Below are 24,899 nucleotides of genomic sequence, written 5' to 3'. Positions count from 1 at the left end.
CAAAGGAGCGCACCCTTTTGTGGGCTGTGCTATAAAAAGCAAAAGATCTGGGAAAGAAGGTCCCTCTTTGCTTTCAGCTATTCAGATCATGCCTGAGTGCTGGGCGCTGTCTCAGGCCAGGCATGTGGTGAAACTGAAAATGCAGATGGGCCCACTGTTGCCTCTCAGCTGTGGGAGCTGCTGCATGTGGACTTGGGTCTGATGTGGACTTGGGCCTGTGGGCCCCCTTCAGGAGGACATGGCTTTGGAGCTGCCCAGGATGTCTGGTAGCCAGGGAGGTGTCTGGCAGAGGTTGGGTGCTCATGCCACCTCGGGGCATCCACACAGCTGTGTCTCCCTGGGCCTACTGCTTGGCTTTTGAGTGTTGCCAGGCAGTGGCTGGCAGCACTGAGTGTCCCTGGTCCTCTGGGAGCTGCAGTCCAGAGAGAACTCTGCCAGCAGGGGCACGTCTGCCTGTGGGTGCTGCCTGGACTCCAGCCCCATGCTTGGACCTCCCTGTGACTGGCCTCCCCACTGCCTGGACCCTACCAGGTGTGTGCTTCTGAGAAGGAGGCCTGTTGGGGGCTGGGGTGCTCCTGTGGCCGGGACTGTGTTTTGTCCCTGTCCTTCCTCATCTCCCTCTCCTTGCTTCCAGACAAACGATGCGGCCGGCAACACCTGGAACTGGCTCTACTTCATCCCTCTCATCATCATCGGCTCCTTCTTCATGCTCAACCTGGTGCTGGGCGTGCTCTCGGGGTGAGAGACCATGTGGGGGATGTGCAGGTGCCCCTCTGTGTTCGCAGCTGAGGGGTCAACAGGGGCACATGTGACACTTGGGGTGGGGGCCTGGCCCATGGGTGCCCTCTGTGGTGGTTGCCCCTCGTGTTCTGGGTTCTGGTAGCCCTTCCTTTGTGCCACCATCCTGACCTGTCCTTGATCAGCCTCTCGGCCCCTTATCCCTGTCATACCCCTGGCCTTTCCGTGGTCTCTGCCATGGGAGAGCAGCTGCCGCTACTCATCTGGGTAGACAGGAGGTGTGGTCTGTGATGGGAGGTGTGGTCTGTGATGGGAGGTGTGGTCTGTAATGGGAGGTTGGTCTGGGGGGATGGGAGGTGTGGTCTGTATTGGGAGGTTGGTCTGGGGGGATGGGAGGTGTGGTCTGTATTGGGAGGTTGGTCTGGAGGGATGGGAGGTGTGGTCTGTGATGGGAGGTGTGGTCGTAATGGGAGGTGTGGTCTGTATTGGGAGGTTGGTCTGGGTGGATGGGAGGTGTGGTCTGTGATGGGAAGTGTGGTCTGTAATGGGAGGTTGGTCTGGGGGGTGGGAGGTGTGGTCTGTATTGGGAGCTTGGTCTGGAGGGATGGGAGGTGTGGTCTGTATTGGGAGGTTGGTCTGGGGGGATGGGAGGTGTGGTCTGTATTGGGAGGTTGGTCTGGGGGGATGGGAGGTGTGGTCTGTATTGGGAGGTTGGTCTGGGGGGATGGGAGGTGTGGTCTGTATTGGGAGGTTGGTCTGGAGGGATGGGAGGTGTGGTCTGTAATGGGAGGTTGGTCTGGGGGGATGGGAGGTGTGGTCTGTAATGGGAGGTTGGTCTGGGGGGATGGGAGGTGTGGTCTGTAATGGGAGGTTGGTCTGGGGGGATGGGAGGTGTGGTCTGTGATGGGAGGTGTGGTCTGTGATGGGAGGTGTGGTCTGTGATGGGAAGTGTGGTCTTGGTAGATGGAGGTGTGGTCTGGGACAGGGTTTCCGAGCAGCCTCTGTGGCCACAGAGAGCCCCTCTGTTACTGTGGTGAGAAATAACTGGGGGCATCCTGATCTCTGTAGCAGTCACCACTGGGCTCGCCACCCTGGCCCTGACTGCTGGTGTGCACTTCCTCTCAGGTCACCTCTTTGTGCCAAGCTACTCCAGGGGAGGATGAGAGAGAGGGCTCAGGGCTGGGGGTCCATGCTGGAGAAGGTGGAGAAAGAGTCCTCTCTGGGAGTGGGATGTGGTAGGCGGGCATGGCCAGGTGGGCCTGTGGGCACACAGCCCCTCCTGTCCCACCCTGGGGCTGAGAGCTGAAGAGATGCCGTGTATGGGGCCTGACTGGGGTTGGTATTTGGGGCTCCTGCCCTACCACAGGGCAAGGAGTTGTGCTAGGACGGAGGTGGAAGGCATCAGGCCCGCCTGGCTTCCTGCTCCCACCTTGGCCTCAGCTCCCCTGTGAGGCTGGAGGGGTACATCTCCCCTCTGTCCTCCCTGTGATCCCTGCTCAGGCCCACGGCTCCGAGCCAGGCTGGGGATAGAGCCTGGTGAACCTGGGAGTTCTGCCACGCTGAGCAGGACAGGAGCAGCCAGAGTGGGGATGGCTGGAGCCGAAGCCTCTGGGCTCCAGCAGGAGATCGTGCCCTTGGTTTTGGCCCTGTCCTGTAAAGGGTGTGATTGTCACTAGCAGGCCTCTCCAAGAGCCTCCATGGGAACCAGCAAGCGACCGGCTCACGGGATGGAAATAGAACTCCTAGCCTGGCGGGGTAGCTGGCGGAGGCTTGGGGCTTGGAGGAGGCACCGGGGGAGGGACATCTCAGCTGAGACCCAACTGGGGGACTAGGAATGAGCCAGGCTAAGGAAGGAGGAGGGTCTTTCAGGCAGAGAACAGCTGGGGTGGAGGCACAGTGGACAGAAGGTTGTGGCCTGTGTGTTGCAGAGATGCTTGGAGCTGGAGTCAGAGGGTGTTGTGGGGAGAGGGCACAGGGGCTGGCAGCAGTCAGGCTTGTGAGGTGCCTGGGCTGTGCTGAGGGTGCTGCAAGGTGCTGAGAACGCTGCCTGGTGGGAAGCCTGGCAGGAGCATACGTGGGTTCAAGGGGAGGCAGGAGAGCAGCCTGCTCAGGGCTTCCTTCTGCGTCCCTCTAGGGAATGTGCAGAATAGCCTGAAGGGCTGGAGGGGAGGCCCAAGGCAGGGCCTGCATGGTATTTCCCACTCCTTCCCCACTGTGAGGATCCTGGCCTCTGGGGAGAATGGGATATGTGATGTTCCTCCCATCAGCCCAGCTGAACCCTCCCTCAGGCCCACAGGCCCAGCAGAGGGCCCCCAAGCCAGGGGCCGGCACCCCCCATGTGGGTCCTGCACCCTGGGGTGGCAGTGGTGAGAGGCCGCCTTCCCAGCCTTGCTCTGTGGGAAAAGCCACGGCTCTGTCATGTCTGGGCGAGAGCTGCAGGAGGGGCCAGCTTGGGGCCAATTCGGCGTCTCTCTCTCCATTCCCAGAGCTCCCATCCTCACAGCATCCCAGAGAAGCAGAAGAGGTGGCCCCTGTCCTGCCTCTTCTCACCCAGCGAGGACAGAAGCTCAGGGAGGGCTGGCCCTGCTGCCGGCCACTGCGTGAGAAGCAGCTGCTCTGTGGAGGGGGCCAGACTGCTGGGGGGAGTTGCTGCTGGGAGCTCTCAGATCAGTTCAAGCAGTGATGTCCTTGCCCTTCCCCTGCCCCCCAGGCCCTCTCATTCTCAGGGCATGGCCACAGGGATTGGTCTGGGTGGGGAGGCCACAGTGGACCCTGCCTTCCTGTAGATTTGGGACTTGGGATGCCCAGATGGGAGGGTGCACCTGGGCAGGACTGGTCACCTTGCACTGCCTGGGCTGTAGCAGCTCAGTGCCTAGCGGACACTGGCCCTGAGCCCAGGGTCAGTCACGGTCAGAGCCGGGGACTGTTGCACCGGGGCTGTGTGTGCTGGGAGTCATGCCTGCCACACCCACTCCACCAACTCAGAAGCTTGTGTGTGTGTGTGTGTGAGAGAGAGAGAGAGAGAGGGGGAGAGAGAGAGAGAGAGAGAGAATGGCTTGCTTCTGGCACTGTGAGCCTTAAAGCTTGGCCAGGAGGCTGGGGCTGGGCTGGGGATGCTGAGCTGGAAGGGCAAGTGTTCTCTGCTGGTCACCATGACGGCTGTGAAGGCTCAGGCGGGGCTGGGGTGAGATGTCGGGGGCCAATGACAGAAGGTCTCCTCTCCTGCTCACTGTGAGCCTCAGAGGCTTGGTTGAGGAGGCTGCGTGGACTCTGCGGTATTATCCTTCTGCCTCTGGCCTGCCCTGACCCAGTCCCTTCTTCCCTGTCCCTGTCTGTCCCTCCCGCTTCCCACAGAGGCTTTGCATCTGAACCAACAGAGGAAGCAAAGTGAACATTCTCCTCTGGAGAATTCTCTCCAGGAGCTCTCTGGAGGACAGCAGATAACAGAGCCTGGCACAAGGGGAGGGAGGAGGCGCATGCCTAGGTTGCTGTAGGCAGGGGCTGTGAAATTGTCCCTGCTCTCTAGAACTGCCCCTCTGGGGACCAAGGCACCGTCCCTAAGTGCCACGGGAGTCTGAGGATGGAGGGCCACCTGGGCTGCTCATGGAGGCCCTCTGGGTGCCCAGGGAGCTGTCTGGTGCTCTGGAGTGCTCATCTGGAGTGCTCAGGTTAGAAGAGGCCTGGGTGGCAGGGGCCTGCCTGAAGCGGCGGCCTGCAGCCTGCGTCTCCTGTCCCAGGCTTTCCCTGGTCCTTTTTGTCTCTGGGGCTGCACACCTGTGGGGCTTGCACTCACCTGATCTTGCTTTTCCGGCCCCTGCATGGTAGGGAGTTTGCCAAGGAGCGAGAGAGGGTGGAGAACCGCCGTGCCTTCCTGAAGCTGCGCCGGCAGCAGCAGATCGAGCGAGAGCTCAACGGGTACCTGGAGTGGATCTTCAAGGCGGGTGAGGGCCCGTGGGAGCCACTGCACTCCTGGCCGGCCACTGTTAGTTCTCTGTCCCCAATTCTGCTCTGCTGCCAGCTGGGGTGCCCTGGCTGCTGGGTAGAGCCTGAAGGGACTTTGTAGTGAGCAGAGTGAGAAGGGATTTCTCTCTAGCTCACCCAGGGGCCTGGCACCAAGCAGCCATATGGCTCTGAGGACAGTGGCCTTTTAAATGGAGGACTCTGCCATGGCCCAGCCTAAAGCTGGTCTCTCCCCATTAGTCTCAGCCAAGTCCCTTCTGTGCCCTGACTCTGGGTTTTGTCAAGCCTGGACTCCCTCCCCTCGCACCAGGCCAGCACTCTTTCCTCCACATGGGGCATCCACTCACATCTCCTAAGGTTTCCCAAGTGCCTCTTCAGAGATGAACTCGCCTGTGGCACAGCTGTTCTCAGGGAAGCGACGTGTGGGTAGGGACGGGCAGACACAAGGCGGCTGAGTCCTCTTCACAGGGGACTGTCTGTCCCTGTAGAAAAAGCTCAGCTGTGGGCCCTGCTGGCTTCTGGAAGTCTAAGAGCTGATAAGGCGGCCAGGTGCAGTGGCTCACGCCTACAGTCCCAGCACTTTGGGAGGCCGAGGTGGGCGGATCACCTGAGGTCAGGAGTTCAAGACTATCCTGGCCAACATGGTGAAACCCCGTCTCTACTAAAAATACAAAAATTAGCCGGGCATGGTAGCACGTCCCTGTAATCCCAGTGGGGAGGCTGAGGCAGGAGAATCGCTTGAACCCGGAAGGTGGAGGTTGCAGTGAGCCGAGATTGTGCCACTGCACTCCAGCCTGGGCGACAGAGCGAGACTCCATCTCAAAAAAAAAAAAAAAACAAAAAAAAAACTGAGAAGGCAGGGCCTTCCAGACAGAGATGTGCCTCTGTCCTGGGGCATTCCTGGGGTCAGGAGGGCTCTGACCTGAGGCTGTGTTCCCCTCGCAGAGGAAGTCATGCTGGCCGAGGAGGACAGGAATGCAGAGGAGAAGTCCCCTTTGGACGGTAGGTGGCACTTGCTGGTACTCCTGTGTGGTGGAGTGCTCTGGTGGCCACGTGGGTGGTGACACATGCCCGCTTGCATGTTTCACGTGAAGTGCTCTCGGCAGTGCCAGGCACCTGCACAGCCATCACATGAACACAGACTAGGGCCATGGTGTCTGACCCTGGCACCTGACACAGGCCCACACTGCAGGTTTAAACCGAGCTGTGTCTATCCCCAGGGCTTGGGGTGCTGCTGCTCCCAGAGACCATGGGAGGGCTCATGGCACGACCTGGGGCCACGAGAGGGAGCCCGGGCCCCACTGCTGTGGTTGCTGGCACTAGTTACCAGCATAGCTGCAGCAGCAGGAAGGCTGCCCTCTCTGCACACCCACCGCTCAGGTCAGGGCCAGACAGCATGGGCACTTCCGTGGCAATCTCAGCCGGCCCCATGCCTGCGGCTCTGAGCAGGTCTATGCTGTCCCTGTTGTAGTCCTGGCCTTGCCCCAGATGGACGTTTCCTGGTCTCCCTGGTGGCCAGGCCTCCCCACTGGCCTCATTTTGGAAGAAAGGGAAAGCGGGGACCCCTCACCCTCAAAATTCCTTGTCCCTTCAGCTCTGGGGACTGGGAGGAACCCAAGGGGGCCCACAATCATCCGGCCTCAGCCCCAGTTCAGGACAGGAGCTCAGGAGAGGTCACTGGTCCCAGGGGGAGGGTGATCCCATGCCCCGCTGAGGCAGGTGGCCTGAGGGCTGCAGCTCAGGCAGTCTCTCCCATCCTTTGTTTAAAGCAGTGCTGAAGAGAGCGGCCACCAAGAAGAGCAGAAATGACCTGATCCACGCAGAGGAGGGAGAGGACCGGTTTGCAGATCTCTGTGCTGTTGGTGAGTCTCAGGGTGTCCCTCCAGCTCTGCCAGGCTTGAGCTGGACATGGAGTGCATGCTCCGCTTCCCCTGCTACCCAGCCACTGTTGGACGCCCCTTCTTGCCCAAACGCCTGCAGGCTCCTTTCAGCCAGTTTGCTGCTCCTGGCTTTGTGACCCCCATGTGGACATAGGGCCCTTAGCCATATCCCAAGGCTGGAGGACTCTATAGGGCCACCTCTCTCTTCAGCCCCTGTCTCTTTTTCACTTTCTGGACCTGCTGCCTCTGAGGCCGTTGTGTCATCCCCTACCTCTCAAATAGTACAAGGAACATTCTGGTTAATTTATCCAACAGAGCTGTGTCGGTTCCCTTCCTCTCTATCTGGTACCAGATTCTGGTTCCAGAAGTGCCTGGGCCTTGCTTCATTTTGAGACACCAAGTCAGATCCAATCTGGACTTCCTTGCTGTACAGCAGTCTGTGAGTGGACCAGATTTAGAAGATGTCTACCATTATATTGTTACATGTATGAGACAGAACTCTTTAATAAAACAGGAAACACACACACACTCATGTGTACACACACATACACTTAAACTGGACCTTTTCTGTCCTCACTCAGCACTAGGAAACTCCTGTTAACAACTTCCAATGTACCCTTCCCTATTTTTCCATGCTCACCTCAGATAACACACACAAACAGTCGTATATCCACACACAAATATGCATGTAGAGTTTTGGAGTCTTCTGTTAACAAAAATGATTTCATACAAACTTTTCTCACCAGTCCCTTTCCTAAACTGCTCCTAATCAATTTGTCTGATTCTAGCCCCCCTTGTCGGGTGCAACCTGGCGTTGCTGATGTGGAGTCACTGGAGTTGTTCAGTTGCTCGTCTGCTGATGGCCATTTATTTCTAGTGCTTTTATCTCACTATGAAAAATACTGCCCCCAAGTCTTTGTGAATGGCTGTCCTTCCTCACTAGTGCTTTTCTCTGTGGGGCAGATTCCCAGGAGCAGGTGCCGAGGGTGAGGGTGTGGTACTGTTCAGAGTTCTGTGCGACCCCACATTCCATCCACAGTACAGGCCAATCTTCGCCCTCATCCAGTGCTATGTGACGGCTCCTTTTGATTTTTCCCAGTTTGAGGCCAATTTGATGGGTGTAGAGTAATATTTCTTTGGCACTACAATTTTCCTTTCTCCTACTGTCCGTGATGCTGGCCCTCTTTCTAAATGTTTGTTCCCTGTCTGGACTTGGCCTTTGGTGACTCTTCCCATATGCTATACAGTTTTCTAGTGAGTTTATTTGTAAATTATTTTGTATTTATTTTGACAATAATGAGATACCAATGTGTATCATAGATCTGAATGTTTTATCATCTTATAATTTTATTTTATTTAATTAAGTTTTTTTTGAGACAAAAATTTCGCTCTTGTTGCCCAGGCTGGAGTGCAATGGTGCGATCTCGGCTCACTGCAACCTCCGTCTCCCAGGTTCTAGTGATTCTCCTGCCTCAGCAACCCGAGTAGCTGGGATTACAGGCATGCACCAACTGCCCAGCTAATTTTTTGTATTTTTAGGAGAGACAGGGTTTCACCGTGTTGGCCTGGCTGTTCTCGAACTCCTGACCTCAGGTGATCTACCCACCTTGGCCTCCCAAAGGGCTGGGATTACAGGTGTGAGCCACCACACCTGGTCCATCTTATAATTTTAAACAATTTATTATATGATTGTGGTAGCTAAATAGTTTCCTTCTATTGCTATTTTATCTAGAGTTTTTATTCTGATTTTGTAAAATGAAGAGTTAAAATGTCTTTATCTATGGTTTGGAATCCTTTAAATAACACTGGAATTATCTTTTTTTATAGATGAGATAAAACTGTGAATCTATATAATCCAAAAAAGAAAAAAAAAAAAAAAGGATTTGGACCAGTGTTCTGACTCAGGCTTTGTTAGGAAATCGCCCCGTTCTCAGGGTGTTGGGATCCCTTTCTGCGGCGCTGTGCACTGGCTCTCTGGCGATTCTCTTAACCTCGCCTGTGTCGAGTGCTTGTGCCTCATTCACCAAATGTCTATCCAGTGCCCGCCACGTGCCAGCAACGGAGGCATGGGGGCCGCCACACTGGAGAAACTCATAAAAAAGGCCCGTCATCATTGGAGTTTCCGTCCAGTGGGGGCATCAAACAACAAATAAGATAGTAAAGAAAATATGCCGCATGCCAGAGCCCCTGTCCGGAGGAGGAAGAGGTCAGGAAGGCAGGAGTGGAAGCGTGCGGAGGGGGGGCGGTGCCAGAAGTTCATGGCCGTAGAAGGCCTGAGGAAAAAGACTGCCTTTGAGTAAAAGAGTTGCAGGAAGTGAGGAGGTCGGCCTGAGGGACGCCGGGGCGGGGGAGAGGGGAGGTTGGCCGGAGGGAAGCCAGGGGAAGGGAGGTCAGCCTGAGGAACTACTCTCAGGCCGACCTGGAGAGAGAGGGGAGCTTGGCCTGAGGGACGCGTGTGGCGGGGAGGGAAGGTTGGCCTGAGTGAGGGTGAGGGGGAGGGAAGGTCGGCCGGAGGGAAGCCGGGAGAGGGGAGTTAGGCCTGAGGGACACCCGGAGAGACGGGAGGTCCGGGGAGAGGGGAGGTCGGTCTGAGGGACACGGGGCGTGGGGTGGCGAGGTACGGGAGCGGGAAGGGGGGGTTGGCCTGAGGGACGCGGCGGTGGAGTGTGGGGGAGGTTGGCCTGACTGGGGGGGAGGGGGAGAGGGGGTCAGCCTGAGAGACGCCGCGTGGGAGGGGAGATCGGCCTGAGGGATACCTGGGAGAGGGGAGACGCCACCAGGGAGGGGAGGTCGGCCTGAAGGACACCCAGGAGAGGGGAGATGCGAGACGCCGCCAGGGCGGGGAGGTCAGCCTGAGGGATGCCCAGGGGAGAGAGGGGAGGTCAGGGGAGAGGTGAGGTCGGTCTGAGGGACACGGGGCGTGGGGTGGCGAGGTACGGGAGCGGGAAGGGGGGGTTGGCCTGAGGGACGCGGCGGTGGAGTGTGGGGGAAGTTGGCCTGACTGGGGGGGAGGGGGAGAGGGGGTCAGCCTGAGAGACGCCGCGTGGGAGGGGAGATCGGCCTGAGGGATACCTGGGAGAGGGGAGATACCACCAGGGAGGGGAGGTCGGCCTGAAGGACACCCAGGAGAGGGGAGATGCGAGACGCCGCCAGGGCGGGGAGGTCAGCCTCAGGGATGCCCAGGGGAGAGAGGGGAGGTCAGGGGAGAGGTGAGGTCGGCCTGAGGGACCTCTGGGAAAGGACATTCCAGGCAACGAGTGCCAAGACCCTGAGGCAAGACTGTGCTTGGCACCCAGGTGTGGGGAACGTCTTGGAGGCCAGCGCGGCTGGAGTGAGGTGCCGTGGGCTGTCGGGAGCGGTCGAGGAAACCTGAGAGTCAGACAGGCTCACTTCCAGCCAGGACCCCAGGCCGCCCTGGTGGTTTGCAGAGGGGTGACACCCTCTGGCCTCTGTGGTATAAGGGTCTCTCTGGAGACTGTGTAAAGTGTTCCTTTTTCTCCACAACCTCTCCAGCATGTTTGTTTTGTTTTGTTTACTTTTTAATAATAGCCATTCTGATTGGGGTGAGATGATATCTCATTTTGGTTTTGATTTGTATTTCTCTAATAATCAGTAATGTTGGTTTTTTTTCATGTTTGTTGGCCACACGTATGTCTTCTTTTGAGAAGTGTCCGTTCATGGCCTTTGCCTACTTTTTAATGGGGTTGTTTGTTCTCTCAGCACCGTTTATTAAGTAGGGTATTCTATTTAATAATAGGGAATACATCCTAGCTTTATTCCTAGGTATTTTATTTTTATTTTTTTGTGGCAATTGCAAATGGGAGTTCATGCATAATTTGGCTCTCAGCTTGCCTGTTGTTGGTGTATAAGAATGCTGGCGATTTTTGAACATTGATTTTGTATCCTGAGACTTAGCTGAAGTTGTTTATCAGCTTGAGAAGATTTTGGGCTCAGATGATGGCATCTGCAAACAAAGATGGTTTGACTTCTTCCCTTTCTATGTAAATACCCTTTATTTCTTTATCTTGCCAGATTGCTCTGGCCAGAACTTCCAATACTATGTTGGATAGGAGTGGTGAGAGACATCCTTGTCTTGTGCAGGTTTTCAAGGGGAATGCTTCCAGCTTTTGCCCATTCATGATGATATTGGCTATGGCTTTGTCATATATGTCTCTTATTATTCTGAGGTATGTCCCTTTAATATCTAGTTTATTAAGAGTTTTTAACATGAAGGGATGTTGAATTTTATCGAATGTCTTTTCTGCATCTATTGAGATAATCATGTGGTTTTTGCCTTTAGATCTGTTTATGTGATGAATCACATTTATTGATTTGGGTATGTTGAACCAACCTTGCATCCCAGGGATGAAGCCTACTTGATTGTGGTGGATAAGCTTTTTGATGTGCTGCTGGATTTGGTTTGCCAGTATTTTGTTGAGGATTTTTGCATCAATGTTCATCTAGGATATTGGCCTGAAGTTTTCTTTTTTTGTTGTATCTGTCAGGTTTTGGTATGAGGATGATGCTGGTCTCATAGAATGAGTTAGGGAGGAGTCCTTCCTTTACAATTGTTTAGAATAGTTTCAGTAGAATTGATACCAGCTCATCTTTGTACCTCTGGGAGAATTGAGCTGTGAGTCCATCTGGACCTGGGCTTTTTTTGATTGGTAGGCTATTTATTACTGCCTCAATTTTAGACCTCATTATTGGTCTTTTCAGGGATTCGATTTATTCCTGGTTCAATCTTAGGAAGGTGTATGTGTCCAGGAATTTATTCATTTCTTCTGGATTTTCTAGTTTATGTGCATAGAGGTGTTTATAGTATTCTCTGATGGTTGTCTGTATTTCTGTGGGGTCAGTGGTGATATCTCCTTTATCATTTCTGATTGTGTTTATTTGAATCTTCTCTCTTCTCTTTTTTTTTAGTCTAGCTAGTGGTCTATCTATTTTATTAATTTTTTTTTTTCAAAAAACTAGCTCCTGTTTTCATTGATTTTTTTGATGGATTTTTCATGTTTTCTATCTCCTTCAGTTCAGCTCTGATCTTAGTTATTTCTTGTTTTCTGCTAGCTTTGGGGTTTGTTTGCTCTTGGTTCTCTAGTTCTTTTAGTTGTGATGTTAGGTTGTTAACTTGAGATCTTTCTTTTTGGTATGGGCATTTAGTGCTATAAATTTCCCTCTTAACACTGCTTTAACTGTGTCCCAGAGATTCTGGTATGTTATATCTTTGTTCTCATTAGTTTCAAAGAACTTTTTGATTTCTGCATTAATTTCATTATTTACCCAAAATTCATTCAGGAGCAGGTTGTTCATTTTGCATGTAGTTGTGTGGTTTTGAGTGAATTTCTTAATCTTGAGTTCTAATTTGATTGTACCATGGTCTTAGAGACTGTTATTATTTCAGTTCTTTTGCATTTGCTGAGGAGTGTTTGACTTCCAATTATGTGATCAATTTTAGAGTAAGTGTTGTGTGGCGATGAGAAGAATGTATATTATGTTGTCTTTGGGTGGAGAGTTCTGTATATATCTATCAGGTCCACTTGATCCAGAGGTGAGTTCAACTCCTGAATGTCTTTGTTGATTTTCAGTCTTGATGATCTGCCTAATATTGTTGGTAGGTTGTTAAAGTCTCCCATTGTTATTGTGTGAGAGTCTAAGTCTCTTTGAAGTCTCCAAGAACTTGCTTCATGAATCTGGGTACTCCTGTATTGGGTACATATATATTTAGGACACTTAGCTCTTCTTGTTGAATTGAACCCTTTACCACTATGTAATACCCTTCATCATCTTTTTTGATCTTTGGTGATTTAACGTCTGTTTTGTCAGAAACTAGGATTGCAACCCCTACTCCTTTCTGTTTTCCATTTGCTTCATAAATTTTCCTCCATCCCTTTATTTTGAGCCCATGTGTGTCTTTGCATGCGATGTGGGTCTTTTGAAGACAACATACTGATGGGTATTGGTTCTTTAACCTGCCTGCCATTCTGTGTCTTTTAATTGGTGCATTTAGCCTATTTACATTTAAAGTTAGTATTGTTATTATTATTATTTTTTGAGACAGTCTCACTCTGTCGCCCAGGCTGGAGTGCAGTGGCGTGATCTCAGCTCACTGCAACCTCCGCCTCCCAAGTTCAAGTGATTCTCCTGCCTCAGCCTTCCAAGTATCTCTGGGACTACAGGCATGTGCCACCACACCTGGCTAATTTTTTTGTATTTTTAGTAGAGATGAGGTTTCACCATGTTGGTCAGGCTGGTTGAACTCCAGACCTCAAATGATCTGCCTGCCTCGGCCTCCCAAGGTGCTGGGATTATAGTCGTGAGCCACCATGGCCCGCCTAAAGTTGGTATTGTTACGTGTGGATTTGATCCTGTCATCATGATGCTAGCTGGTTATTTTGCAGACTTTTTATGTAGTTTCTTCATAGTGTCACTGGTCTGTTTACTTCAGTTTGTTTTTGCAGCGGCTAGTAATGGTTTTTCCTTTCCATATTTAGTGCTTCCATTAGGACCCCTTGTAGGGCAGGTCTGGTAATAACGAATTCCCTCAGCATTTGCTTGCCTGAAAAGGATCTTATTTCTCCTTCACTTATGAAGCTTGATTTGGCCAGATATGAAATTCTGGATTTGAAACTCTTTTAAGAATGTTGAATATTGGCCCCCAATCTCTTCTAGCTTGTAGGGTTTCCACTGAGAGGTCCACTGTTAGTCTGATGGGATTCCCTTTGCAGGTGACCTGGCCTTTCTCTCTGGCTGCCCTTAACATTCTTTCCTTCACTTCAACCTTAGAGAGTCTGATGATTATGTGTCTTGGGGATGATCTTCTCATGGAGTATTTTACTGGGGCTCTCTGCATTTCCTGAATTTGAATGTTGGCCAGTCTTGCTAGGTTGAGGAACTTCTCCTGGATGATATCCTGAAGTACATTTTCCAACTTGTTCCAATCTCCCTGTCTCTTTAAGGTATCCTAATCAGTCATAGATTCAGTCTCTTTACATAATCCCATATTTCTCAGAGGTTTTGTTCATTTCTTTCCACTCTTTTTTCTCTGTTTTTGTCTGCCTGTCTTATTTCAGAAAAATTGTCTTCCAGCTCTGAGATTCTTTCCTCTGCTTGATCTGTTCTGCTATTAATACTTGTGATTGCATTGTGAAGTTCTTGTAGTGTGTTTTTCAGCTCTAACAGGTTGGTTATATTCCTTTCTAAACTGGCTGTATTGGCTATCAGTTCCTGTATTGTTTTATCATGATTGTTAGCTTCTTTGCATTGGGTTACCACATGCTCTTATAGCCTCATAAGTGAAGTTCATTATTACCCACCTTCTGAAGCCTACTTCTGTCATTTCAACAGTCTCAGTTTCAGCCCAGTTCTGAGCCCTTGCTGGAGAGGTGTTGCGGTCATTTGGAAGAAAAGGGGCACTCTGGCTTTTTGAGTTTTAAGCATTTTTGTGTTGATTATTTCTCATCTTTGTGGGCTTATCCACCTTTGATCTGTGAGGTTGCTGACCTTTGGATGGGGTTTTTGTGTTTTGTTGTTGTTGTTTTCTGTTTGTTTGCTTTCCTTTTAGCAGTCTGGCCTCTCTTCCCTAGGGCTGCTGCAGTTTTCTGTGGGTCCACTCCAGAGCCTAGTTGCCTTGGTTTTCCCTGTACTTGGTGGTATCGCCAGTGAAGGTCGTGAAACAGCAAAGATGGCATCCTGCCGCATCCTCTATAAGCTTTGTCCCAGGGGGTGCTGACCTATTGCTGGCCTGAATGTGCCTGTAGGAGGTGGCTGGAGACCCCAGTTGGGAGGTCTTACCCAGTCAGGAGGAATGGGATCAAGGACCCATTTAAAGCAGCGGCCTGGCTGCTTTTTGATAGAGCAGCTGTGCTGTTTTGGAGATGCCTTCGTTCCCTGATCAGTTTGAGCTTTCCAAGTCCCACAGGCTGGAATGGCTGAGAAGCCTGAATGACCAAGGTGGTGGCCTGCCCTGCCCCTCCTGTGTCCTGTGTTTAAAAGATATTGGATTATAGGTATATTTATTAAAATCAAGTCTATTGGCCGGGCGTGGTGGCACATGCCTGTAATCCCAGCAGTTTGAGAGGCTGAGGCCAGAAGATTGCTTGAGGCCAGGAGTTTGAGACAAGCCTGGACAACATAGTGAGATCCCACCTCTACAAAGAAATTAAAAACTTAGCTGAGCATGGTGGTGCGTGCCTGTAGTCCTACTTCATTTTATTTATTTATTTATTTATTTATTTATTTAAGACAGAGTCTAACCCTGTCGCCTAGGCTGGAATGCAATGGCGCGATCTTGGCTCATTGCAACCTCTGCCTCCTGGGTTCAAACGATTCTCCTCCCTCAGAGGGATTACAGGCACCCACCACCACGCCCAGCTAATTTTTGTATTTTTAGTAGAGACAGGGTTTCACCAGGTTGGCCAGGCTGGTCTTGAACTCTGACCTCATGATCCGCCCGCCTTGGCCTCCCAAAGTGTGGGGATTACAGGTGTGAGCCACTGTGCCCAGCTCATTTTATTTTTTATGAAGTTCCTCTTGTATTTCTAGTGACTTTTGTTTATATATTTAGTCACTGTATAGTTTGGGCAATATAAAGTTTATGATTGTTACATCTTCTTCCTAAATTATGCTTTATTTCATCACACAATACCTTCTTAATCTGTGCAGTTCCTCTGCTGGACAGTTGCACCTTGTCGACATTGAATGTCATTGGTTCTACTTTTTGTTGCTATCACTGGTTTTGGTTTTTAACTTGCATTTGCCTGGTACCTTTCTTTTCCTTTCATTTCCAGCTCTTCTTTATCATTTTAAGTGTTCTTGTAAATTGTATTTACCTGGGTTCTGCCTTTTAAATTTTTTTTTTTTTTTTTTTTTTGAGACAGAGTCTTGCTCTGTTGCCCAGGCTGGAGTGCAGTGGCGCGATCTTGGCTCACTGCAAGCTCTGCCTCCCGGGTTCATGCCATTTTCCTGCCTCAGCCTCCTGAGTAGCTGGGACTACAGGCACCTACCACCAGGCCTGGCTAATTTTTTGCATTTTGTTTAGCAGAGACTGGGTTTCACCGTGTTAGCCAGGATGGTCTCGATCTCCTGACCTCGTGATCTGCCTGCCTCGGCCTCTGAAAGTGCTGGGGTTACAGGCGTGAGCCACTGTGCCTGGCCAAAATTTTTTTTAATTTTTTTTTTTTTTTTTTTTTAAATGAGACGGAGTCTTGCTCTGTCACCCAGGCTGGAGTGCAGTGGTGCGATCTCAGCTCCCTGCAACCTCTGCCTCCTGGGTTCAAGCCATTCTCCTGCCTCAGCCTCCCAAGTAGCTGGGACTACAGGCACGTGCCACCACGCCCAGCTAATTTTTTGTATTTTTAGTAGAGAAGGGGTTTCACCATGTTAGCCAGGACAGTCTTGATCTCCTGACCTCGTGATCTGCCCGCCTTGGCCTCCCAAAGTGCTGGGATTACAGGCGTGAGCCACCGCGCCCAGCCAATTTTTTAAAATTTTATTTATGTATTTAAGAGACAGAGTTACGTTGCCCAGGATGATCCTCCTGTCTCAGCCTCCTGAGTAGCTGGGACTATAGGTGTGCACCACCATGCCTGGCTTGATGGTTTTGCTTTTTTTTTTTTTTTAAAAAAAAAAAAAACCCAGTTGTATGGTCTCTGTTTCTAATGGTAATGGGTGAATCCAGTCTCTCTCTATTTAGTATAATGTTTGACTCTATTCTTCATCCCAAGTTTTGCTGCTTTAATCAAGTTGCTGCTTATTGCTCCTCTCCTCCCTTGCTTATTTTTACTCTCTAATTCTTCTATTCCACAAAAGGTTACCTTCCCTTCCCTGCTCTCATAATTGTCAACGTACCTCTTTACTGTTTTTGTTTCTTTAGCATCTTTAGTACCAAGATGTACTAGTTCCATCACTAAATTGGTCTATTTCCCTTTATTCTGCCTCCACCCATACCCAGTAAGTCACAGCCTTTCCAGTACTTGCCCTGCCTCCGCATCCTGGTTTGAGGGTGTTCACTTTTCATTCTTGACTGTCACCCGTCCCTTCAGACTGCCCCCACAGGCTCCCCTATGCCCAGGGGCCCTCAACTATCATTCCTGTTGCCCGCTCTCAGAGCCCTACCCTCAGTCACCTAGGTTTACCTTAGCATCTTCTCTTCTCTTCAGTCCTTGCTCACTGCAGGACTGTCTCCTCCATTTTAACTCTGTCCTGTCACTCGGCTGCTCTCCCCTGAAATGAATGGGGGTGTTGGTGGTGGCTGACTCTTCGAGTTCCTGTGTCCTCTCAGGTGCCCTTCCTTGTTCCCCACTGAGGAGCGAGATCCAGGCTGCTGTGCCCACTGCAAGTGTCTCTCTCTCTCATTTCCTGTTGCACATGAGGCATCGGACACTCGGATGCTTTTCCTTTGTCAGTGACTTGCTCTCTGTCTGCCCCTCAAACTGCAGGCTCAGGGCCCCTCTGGCGCAGAGTGCTTTCCTCTGTTTGTCTCATTATTCTGTCTCCTTTTCTTGATCTCCTGCATCTGGAGCCCCTCCTGTTTCACGTGGTGTTGCTTGCTCTGCTCCTGTCAGTCCATGCCCTCTTCCTTGAGCTCGCGTTCACCTCCACGTTGGAGATGCTGCTTGCGCTTGACTGAACTCCCCTTTTTTTCATCTGCTGAGTGGTTTCAGAAAAGAATTTTATTTCTTCTCTAAAAGTTTTTTTCTCTCTCTTTTAGTTTTGTTTTATTTTGAGTTATGTGTTGCTATACTTGGATCTCTGGGCCTTTGTTGACTTTTCCTTCTGGGTACCCAGCAGACACCGAGGATTCACTTACATTCAGGACCCACTGGCCTCCACTGTTGGTTCAGGGTGGGCTTGGGGCCTGGGGCCTGGTGGGGAGGAGACGAAGCTGTGGTGCCCTCGACTGCCTTCTGCCTGAGGACTGGCTGTGTCACCACCCCAGGCTTGCCCATAACCCGTGTCACCCTGTCTGCCCTGACGCCTTGTCAGCTGGTTGAGCCCCGCTGAGCTTGGCCCTGTGCTGTCTCACTGAATCCCACACCACCTTGTGAGGTACAGGTGACTGTGCTCTGTTTTCAGTTGAGGAATCTCCAGGCTGCGTGATGTGCACGAGGGCCAGGGGTGACAGCCATTAGGGCCTCCATCAGCTCGTGCTTTAGCCTCACGTCACTTTTGTTGCCCCCAGTGGCAAATACAGCAGCTGCACTGGAAGGAAACACTTTCTTGTCTGTCTCCCCACTGTCCTCTAGAAGGGTTATTGAGAACAGGGATGGATCTTGGTCATTTTGTGTTTTCTGGGCTTTGGTCAGGGCCTGGCACAATTTGTACACATTTTTTGAACAAATGGGGGTTACCCAGGACTAGCAAAGAGTCTGCCTTAGGGCACAAGAGAAAGAAATCTAAGTATTTGCAGCAGTCAGGCCCTATTCTCAGCAGTACTTCACTGTGTCATCATTCATAGGTTAATGTAATATGGAATTTCTCCCTAGCTTGAAGATGTCATATCATTTTTCTTGAAATAAGCTTTTTCATTATAAAGAATATATGCTAATTAAGTGAACCCTGGAAAATGCAGGAAGCTGAAAAGAAGCCCAGTCTCTCTTGGTTTTCCCAAAGCTGTGATTCCAGAGATGTTTCTGCGTTTCCTGTAGACTCTCTGCTTTTACTGGGGCAGACTGGAGCCCACAGTGGCTGCTTGCTGTCCTTAGGGACCTGTGCCTCATCCCCGGGGAACAAATGCACCTGTCTTGGGTGCTGCTGGGGTTGCTGAGCTGGGATGTGAGGGGCTGCACCCAGCTCTCCCCCAGGGCGTCTGGATCAGGAGTCCCTCTGTTAGGTCTTGCTCAGTCCCCTTGCTCTGGCGCCTCTGGCTTCTCTAAAGTCGATGTTTACAGCAAGGAACTCGTGGACTTTAAGGGCAATGTCTGGGGAGTGTGGTTCTGTGCAAATACGGCTGTTGGCATGACTATGGTTGTGCCTGTGACAGGCGAGGATGTGTGTGGTTGTCTTGTGTTGTGTGGCACAGGAAGATGTGTGTGTTGGGGGGGGCTGTGGCCCATTGTGAAAGGGCAGCATTTCTATGAGGCCTTTCTCATAGCAGAGGCTGACTGGTTCTTACTGGCTGGTGGGGATGGCCACAGAGTCCCCTTTGGAGAATTTGTTGCTTGTCTTCCTGGCCACGTGTGTGTGCAGACAAAGTGGGTTTACATGAGTCACGTGTTCTCTTTCCCTCCTTCCCAGTGTGGCCCTGTTTGTGTTCACAGGTGTGTGCCTCATGTGCACTGAGGAGTGTGTCTGTGTGAGCATCTCATTGGATCTTCAAAAGTGAGCGTGGTCAGGCTGGATGTGTGCTGTGAAGCATGTGTGTGTGTGACTCCTGTGTTCCTGCACAACTGTGTGTGGGTGCATGGGGGGTTCAGAGTGTGTGGGCTTGTTCTGTGCACAGCTCTGCCGGTGTGTGTGCCCCTCCTTGTCTGCATTGCACACCTGCCTCCCTCCTGCCCTACTGCTGCCTCTGTGGGGAGTGGTCATCCCTGGCCTTCAGCAGGGCTGGCCACATGCCACTGAGAGCCTGGGTGTGCACATGTACACACATGTGTACAAACACACAGAAAGTGCACATAGCACACGAGCTATGAGAGCCACTGAGAGCCTGGGTGTGCACACATATGCATGTGTGTACAAACACACAGTGCTCATAGTAAGCATGCTCACACACTTCCTCTCTTGCGTGCCACTGAGAGCCTGGGTGTGCACACAAATGCACGTGTGTACAAACAGAAAATATGCATAGCACACATGCCCACACTGCCCCTGCTCTTTTGTGCCACTGAGAACCTGGGTGTGCACACATATGCATGTGTGTACAAACACACAGAAAGTACATGTAGCATACACTGCTCCCCACATCCTCACACAGGGACCCCATGCTCAAGCCAGGTATTCAAAGCCCACTGAGAGACCCATGGCTGGGGCACAGCTGTCTGCTCTCTGAGAACACTGAGAGGCACCCACATGGCCAGGCTTAGTGCACAAACTAAGAAACCCTTACACAGGCAGATGTGCTCTCCTGCAGAGACACAGCCAGCTCCTGTACAGACACACCTGAATCCTCATAGAGACCCTTCCCTCAGTTGTTAAGCATTGATCAAGCCCCTCTCAGTGTGAGGGGCTCAGTGGTGAAGAAGACAATGTGGCCCTGTCCTCATGGAGCCTACAGTCTTGTCTGGGAGTTGGGCATGGAACAGGTCAACAATAAAACACAGTGACAGGTGGTGATGTGGTCAGGGCCACTGTCGGAGGTGAGCCGAGGGCCCTGTTCTAAATGGTGTGCCCAGAGCAGGTGCTCTGTGCAGCTGACGTTAATGCTGAGACTTGAAAGTGTGTGGGAAGGAGTCCAGTGAGGGACGCATTTCACACTTGGGATATTGTGTGAAGGGCCAGGGCACAGCAGGACTGGTGTGCGTGGACATGGGAAGAGGCTGCTGGGTTGGGTGGTGAGCAGGGTAGAGAAGCAGTCAGGCTGGAGCAGGTAGACAAAGTTTCCAACAGTAAGTATTGTGGACATTGAACAGCCATGGACCATGCGTAAACCGATGAGCTTGGCTGTGTTCCAGGAAAACTGCTTAGAAAACAGGCAGCCCATGCGTGCTGACCCCTGAGTCCGGAGGGAGAGAGAGGGAGGGCCAGATGCTGCAGGGCTCCGTGGGCTATGCTGAAGAGATGGGATCTGGGGAGGGACTAACTCAGATTTATGTCTTCAGGGGAAAAAGCTTGGGGTGCTCATGGAGAGTGGCCTGGGGGCATCAGGGCTGTGCTCCTAGAAGGTGGCTGGGGATGCTGGGGACTAGAGAAGTGAGTACGGATCATCCACTTCAATCTGGCTCTCACATCTGGCACCCAGTAACCATGGAGATCATCAGGGCCTTGGTTCCCTCAGCTGTGAAGTGGAGGTCACAGGGGTCACTGGCACAATTGTCTGTGACCGGCTGGGGCTGGGGGCAGGTGTCCTCCAGAGTGCGTCTGTGGGGGTCCACAGGTGGGGTAGGCGGGTGCCCATTGGTCCCCACATCCTCAGTAACTCCCCATCCCCTCAGGATCCCCCTTCGCCCGCGCCAGCCTCAAGAGCGGGAAGACAGAGAGCTCGTCATACTTCCGGAGGAAGGAGAAGATGTTCCGGTTTTTTATCCGGCGCATGGTGAAGGCTCAGAGCTTCTACTGGGTGGTGCTGTGCGTGGTGGCCCTGAACACACTGTGTGTGGCCATGGTGCATTACAACCAGCCGCGGCGGCTTACCACGACCCTGTGTACGTATCCCCGTCCCTCCCTCAGGTGCTTCCTGAGCATCTCTGCTCTCAGTCTGGAAACCCTGGTCCATGCCCTGGGGCTACCCCAGGTGGGACGGGACCCACCCCCATGTTGCCCAAAGTATCCCACAGCCCTAGTCAGCCCCCAGGAGCCTCTGTGGGGGCCTGGGGTGTGTCCAGAGCTGGAGGGTGGCCTCTCCAGCCCCTGGGTTCCAGAAAGCACAGCTGGATCTGCTAGACCCCTGTCCCTCAGCATAGTGTGAGACTGGTTGAGGGGTCCGAGGCACCCAGGGCAGGATATATGTGGGACGACCAGGGGCGAGTCAGGCCAGGCAGATGGGTGTCCTCCCCCGAGAGGGCTTCAGACCCACAGACAGGGGACTTAGCCCCATGCTCCTTTCCACCACGTGGCTGCTGATTCTGCCCCGGATTCCTGAGGGGGGAGTCCTGGCTTCTTACCCTCCCCAGGTTCCCCTGGTTACCTTCATTTTTCTTTACAATTGGCTAAATCTGGATGCATTCATGCCCTTCCGTGGAGTGAGCTGTCTGCAGTTCTGTTCCACAAGCCTCAGCACAGGGGCCAGGATGGGCCCCTCCAGGGCTGGTCCTTCACAGCCTCAGGACCAGGGCCAGGATGGGCCCCTCCAGGCCTGGTCTGTCACAGCCTCGGACTCTCTGTCCCATGTGGAATACAGCGTTGCTCTGTGGTCTTACTTCACAAACAGGATCAAAACCAAAGAGTCCACCCATGTTTTATGTCCTGTCAGGTAGTGATTCAGCCCTCCTGACCCCAGGGGTCAGCTGCACTCACCCTGCTGGGTGTCTACAGCTGATCTGGAGACAGGGCCTGTTTGGGGCTCCCTGGAGGGCCTCAGTTTCCCCTTGAGGGCCCTGTTTGCCTGAAGCTGCCGAGGCACCCAGGAAAGCCTTTTCCGACTCCAGAGAAGAGCTATCCCAGCTCCCAGTTCCAGCCTGGCTGTCACTGTGTCCTGCTGTGTCGGTGGCCTCACCAGGGCCCTAGCCGGCCGGCTGAGCCCTGCTCTGTAGACCAGAGGGCCTCACCTGCTCTGCCCAGGAGTGTGAGGGTTCCCTGAGCTGCAGGATCTGACAGATCCACAGTGGGAGAGATGGGGCTGCAGGTCACCTGGAAGCATGGGTGGGAGAGTGGCTGTGTTGGGGTGGAACTCTGGGCTACAGTTTCCCAAACTTGACATTGAAATCTACGACTTGCGAACAGGGAGATGGTGCGGAGGGGCAGAAGCAAAAGGAGCCAAGAGAGCTCCGGCTCAGGCTCCCTGGGCGGCTGCAGGTCGAGAAGCAGCTTGTGTACATGGAACTGCCTGTCCCAGCTCCTGACTGACACGTCCTGGGGCCCACAGGGTGGTACCTCGGGACTTTGCTTGGGCCTGAGTTCAGTGTCTCTCTTGGTCCTCCGGCTAAGGTTTTCCCACCCTTGGGGGTCAGGTGGGGACCAAGGACTTCCTCCTGACCCAGTGACTAGGCCTGTTCTTCCCCGTGAGAGGCTGTTGGTGCGCAGTGAGTTGGCAGGCAGTGGGGTAGGGGTAGGGCTGCACAGCCCAGTCGCGCATCTGCTGTGTGGGAGCACAGGGCTGGGAGTGTCCAGGCGTTGGTGAGGCCACAGGCATCCCTGACCGTAGACCGCTACTGTGTCTTCTCTGTGGTTTCCTGGAGTTCCTGGCTTCATTGTGTCACTGAGGGAAAAACGGCTGGAGGGAAATGTGGGCAGTGTCCCTGACAGCCGGGCTGGGCCTGAGGGAGGCTTGCTCAGTAGGTAGGACAGGCTTGCCAGAGGCGAGGGGGTGTGGCCGCCCAGCCTAGAGCAGCTTCGCAGGGGCTCATCGTGGGTTCTGTGCACCTCGGCTGTCCATTCTCCAAGGACCTGCCCTCAATGCATTGCCAGAACCTTCAAAATTGAGGCTTGAGTGGTTAAGAGGGGCACTGTCAGGACTTGCCATCCTGTGAGCCCCTGGGGGGCCTTATGCAGCTCACCAGACTTGCTCACCCTCCCTCTGCTCCCATAGCACACCATCCTCTTAGAAGACAAAACCTGGTTTTAGTGATCTGTCTCTGTTTCCCCCTCAGCTTGTGAACTCCTGGGGAGAAGGGTGAACTCTGTCCCCATGCTGGCTCAAAACAGCACCAGTGCCTGCTGGTAGGATGCATGATACAAGAGTGTACGAATGAATGCCCTTTCTGGGCCTCAGAGTGGAGGCTGAGTATGTGAGGCTGAGGGCCTCCGTTCCTAGGGAGAGTGAGAGGGCAGACAGGATGTTGGAGGTTTTCAGATCTCTTTCTCTGAAAGTTTTACCGTTTGCATTTCTTGTACTTGTTCCTTGCAAAGTGCTCTCACTTTGGTCTCCTGGGGAGCAAGGTGTGTGCCTGGGTAGCCTCCCCTCCCAGATCTAGGGTGTGGGTGCCAGCAGTCCCATCTCTGGGGCCTCTCCTCCCTGGGTCCGAGCCCCTCGTGTGGGGAGCCCGAGGCCTTTGTGACCCACGCAGAGGGGCTCTGGGACTTTGTGGCCAGGCGTGTTGGGCCTTTCCAAGCTGCTTGTGTATTCCCCTGGGCTTGCTGGGGTGCTCTGCACTGGACTGCAGGGGGCACAGCTTTCCTGCCACATCTCACACCTGGTGGTCTGCACAGCCAGGCCCAGGTCAGAGCTGTAGGGTCCAGTGGTCTCAGTTGAGGGTGGATCCTTCCATTCCCGAGCAGCCCTGCCTGAGGGTCGCTGGGCATCCATGCCTCTCACAGGGGGCTCTCGGCTTCTCCAGGGACGCTGCTTGGCCTTGTTATCATCCCATGCTTAGCTTGAGTGCCTGGTGATTTTCTGGCTGGTGTCAGAGGCCAGGCTTGCTACAGGTGACTTGCTCCAAGGAACTGGTTGTCCATGTCCTCAGGCCATACAAAGCGGGGTGTCCGCTCCCTGAGACTCCTGTCTGTTTGTACGGTGTCTGAGTGGTCTGTGAAGTTGTCATCTCTGCTTATCCCAGGTCTGGGCTGCTGCAGACTTGCCCCTGACCGAGGCTGTCTGGACCTGTGCAGCACAGCCCTTGGTGGAGGAGATTTTAGGAGCATAGGGGTGGGAAGAGTGTGTGGCCCCCTCTTCCAGTGTCTGCTTTATCAGAAGTTGTGTCTGCTGAAGGTCCCGTGTCCCAACAGAGACTGTAGAGGGGGATTCAGAAGCCCTGGGAAGGCCGAGCTGGACTCTGCCCAGTTGTGGACTCTCAGGGGCCTGCCCTTCATGCCCTCCCAGGACCTTGTTCTCCATGTGGGCTCTGCCCTGGGCTCTGTTGCCTCCCTAGCCCCTGCTGCCCTGGCAGAGCCATGGTGCCTTTGGTCTGACCAGCACTGTGAGAAGTTTAAGAGCCAATCCCTGCCCAACCCTTTGGGAGGAGAGTCAGAGACAGTGGCCTCACCCTGACGCCTAGGACTCCTGGCTCAGCCAGCGGCTGGGCCTCGCTGGGCCTCCTGCTGCCTGTGGCCTCACCCAGCTCTGGAGCCATGGCGTTCTTCTGTGCTGCTTCCCTCTTTCTGCTTGGGCTGGGTGAGCAGAGTCTGTGTACCTTGAATTCCCAGCACAGCCCTCTAGCCCCAGCATGGCCTCCCTCAGTACTGAGGCCCGGAAGGGTCAGCAGGACTTCTGAGCCCAAGACAGCCCCCCTCCACTGCTGCTGTGCCCGCAGGAACCTCTGTGTGACTTGGTGACAGTGCAAGGGGACAGTGCCTCTTGGCAGCCTCGTGCTGGAGAGGAGTGCAGTGGTGGAGGAGGTCTACCCTCGGGGCAGCAAACGTGAACAGAAGTCAGCCACAGTGCCGTGGACATTTTGGGGAGAGGCGTCTTTCCCCTGGGAAGTCCCAGTGGAAAGGTGGGAGATTCTGGCAAGGAGGTTGAGGGACCCCACCTTCGGTCAGAGATTGGGGTGAGGCCAGAGGCGGAAGGACCAGCTGGAAGCTGTCGCTGGGCCTCTCCTTGGGGTAAATGGGGCCCTTTGCCTCACA

The 24,899-nt window shown here is 53.1% G+C and overlaps 1 protein-coding gene across 12 annotated transcripts in view; it reads left to right on the top strand.

Moving 5' to 3' along the window:
- Positions 1 to 24,899, top strand: part of CACNA1B (calcium voltage-gated channel subunit alpha1 B) — a 248,727-nt gene that overhangs the window by 74,295 nt on the left and 149,533 nt on the right. For 10 of the 12 annotated variants that reach the window (XR_010148796.1, XM_063788040.1, XM_063788038.1 and 7 more), the window contains exons 7-11: positions 635 to 738; positions 4,564 to 4,679; positions 5,644 to 5,700; positions 6,468 to 6,560; positions 20,672 to 20,881. Coding sequence is in view for 11 of the 12 variants with exons in the window: in XM_063788040.1 (XP_063644110.1) it covers positions 635 to 738; positions 4,564 to 4,679; positions 5,644 to 5,700; positions 6,468 to 6,560; positions 20,672 to 20,881 (580 nt within the window). In the remaining variant the exon portion in view is untranslated. The remainder of the gene's footprint in view (positions 1 to 634; positions 739 to 4,563; positions 4,680 to 5,643; positions 5,701 to 6,467; positions 6,561 to 20,671; positions 20,882 to 24,899) is intronic. The other 2 variants (XM_063788039.1, XM_063788036.1) reach the window with 1 other exon arrangement.

The sequence above is a fragment of the Pan troglodytes genome, chromosome 11 (assembly GCF_028858775.2).
Source record: "Pan troglodytes isolate AG18354 chromosome 11, NHGRI_mPanTro3-v2.0_pri, whole genome shotgun sequence".
NCBI lineage: Eukaryota > Metazoa > Chordata > Mammalia > Primates > Hominidae > Pan > Pan troglodytes.
The sequence above is the reverse complement of the archived record's forward strand: the minus strand, read 5'-3'. Positions and strand labels throughout refer to the sequence as shown.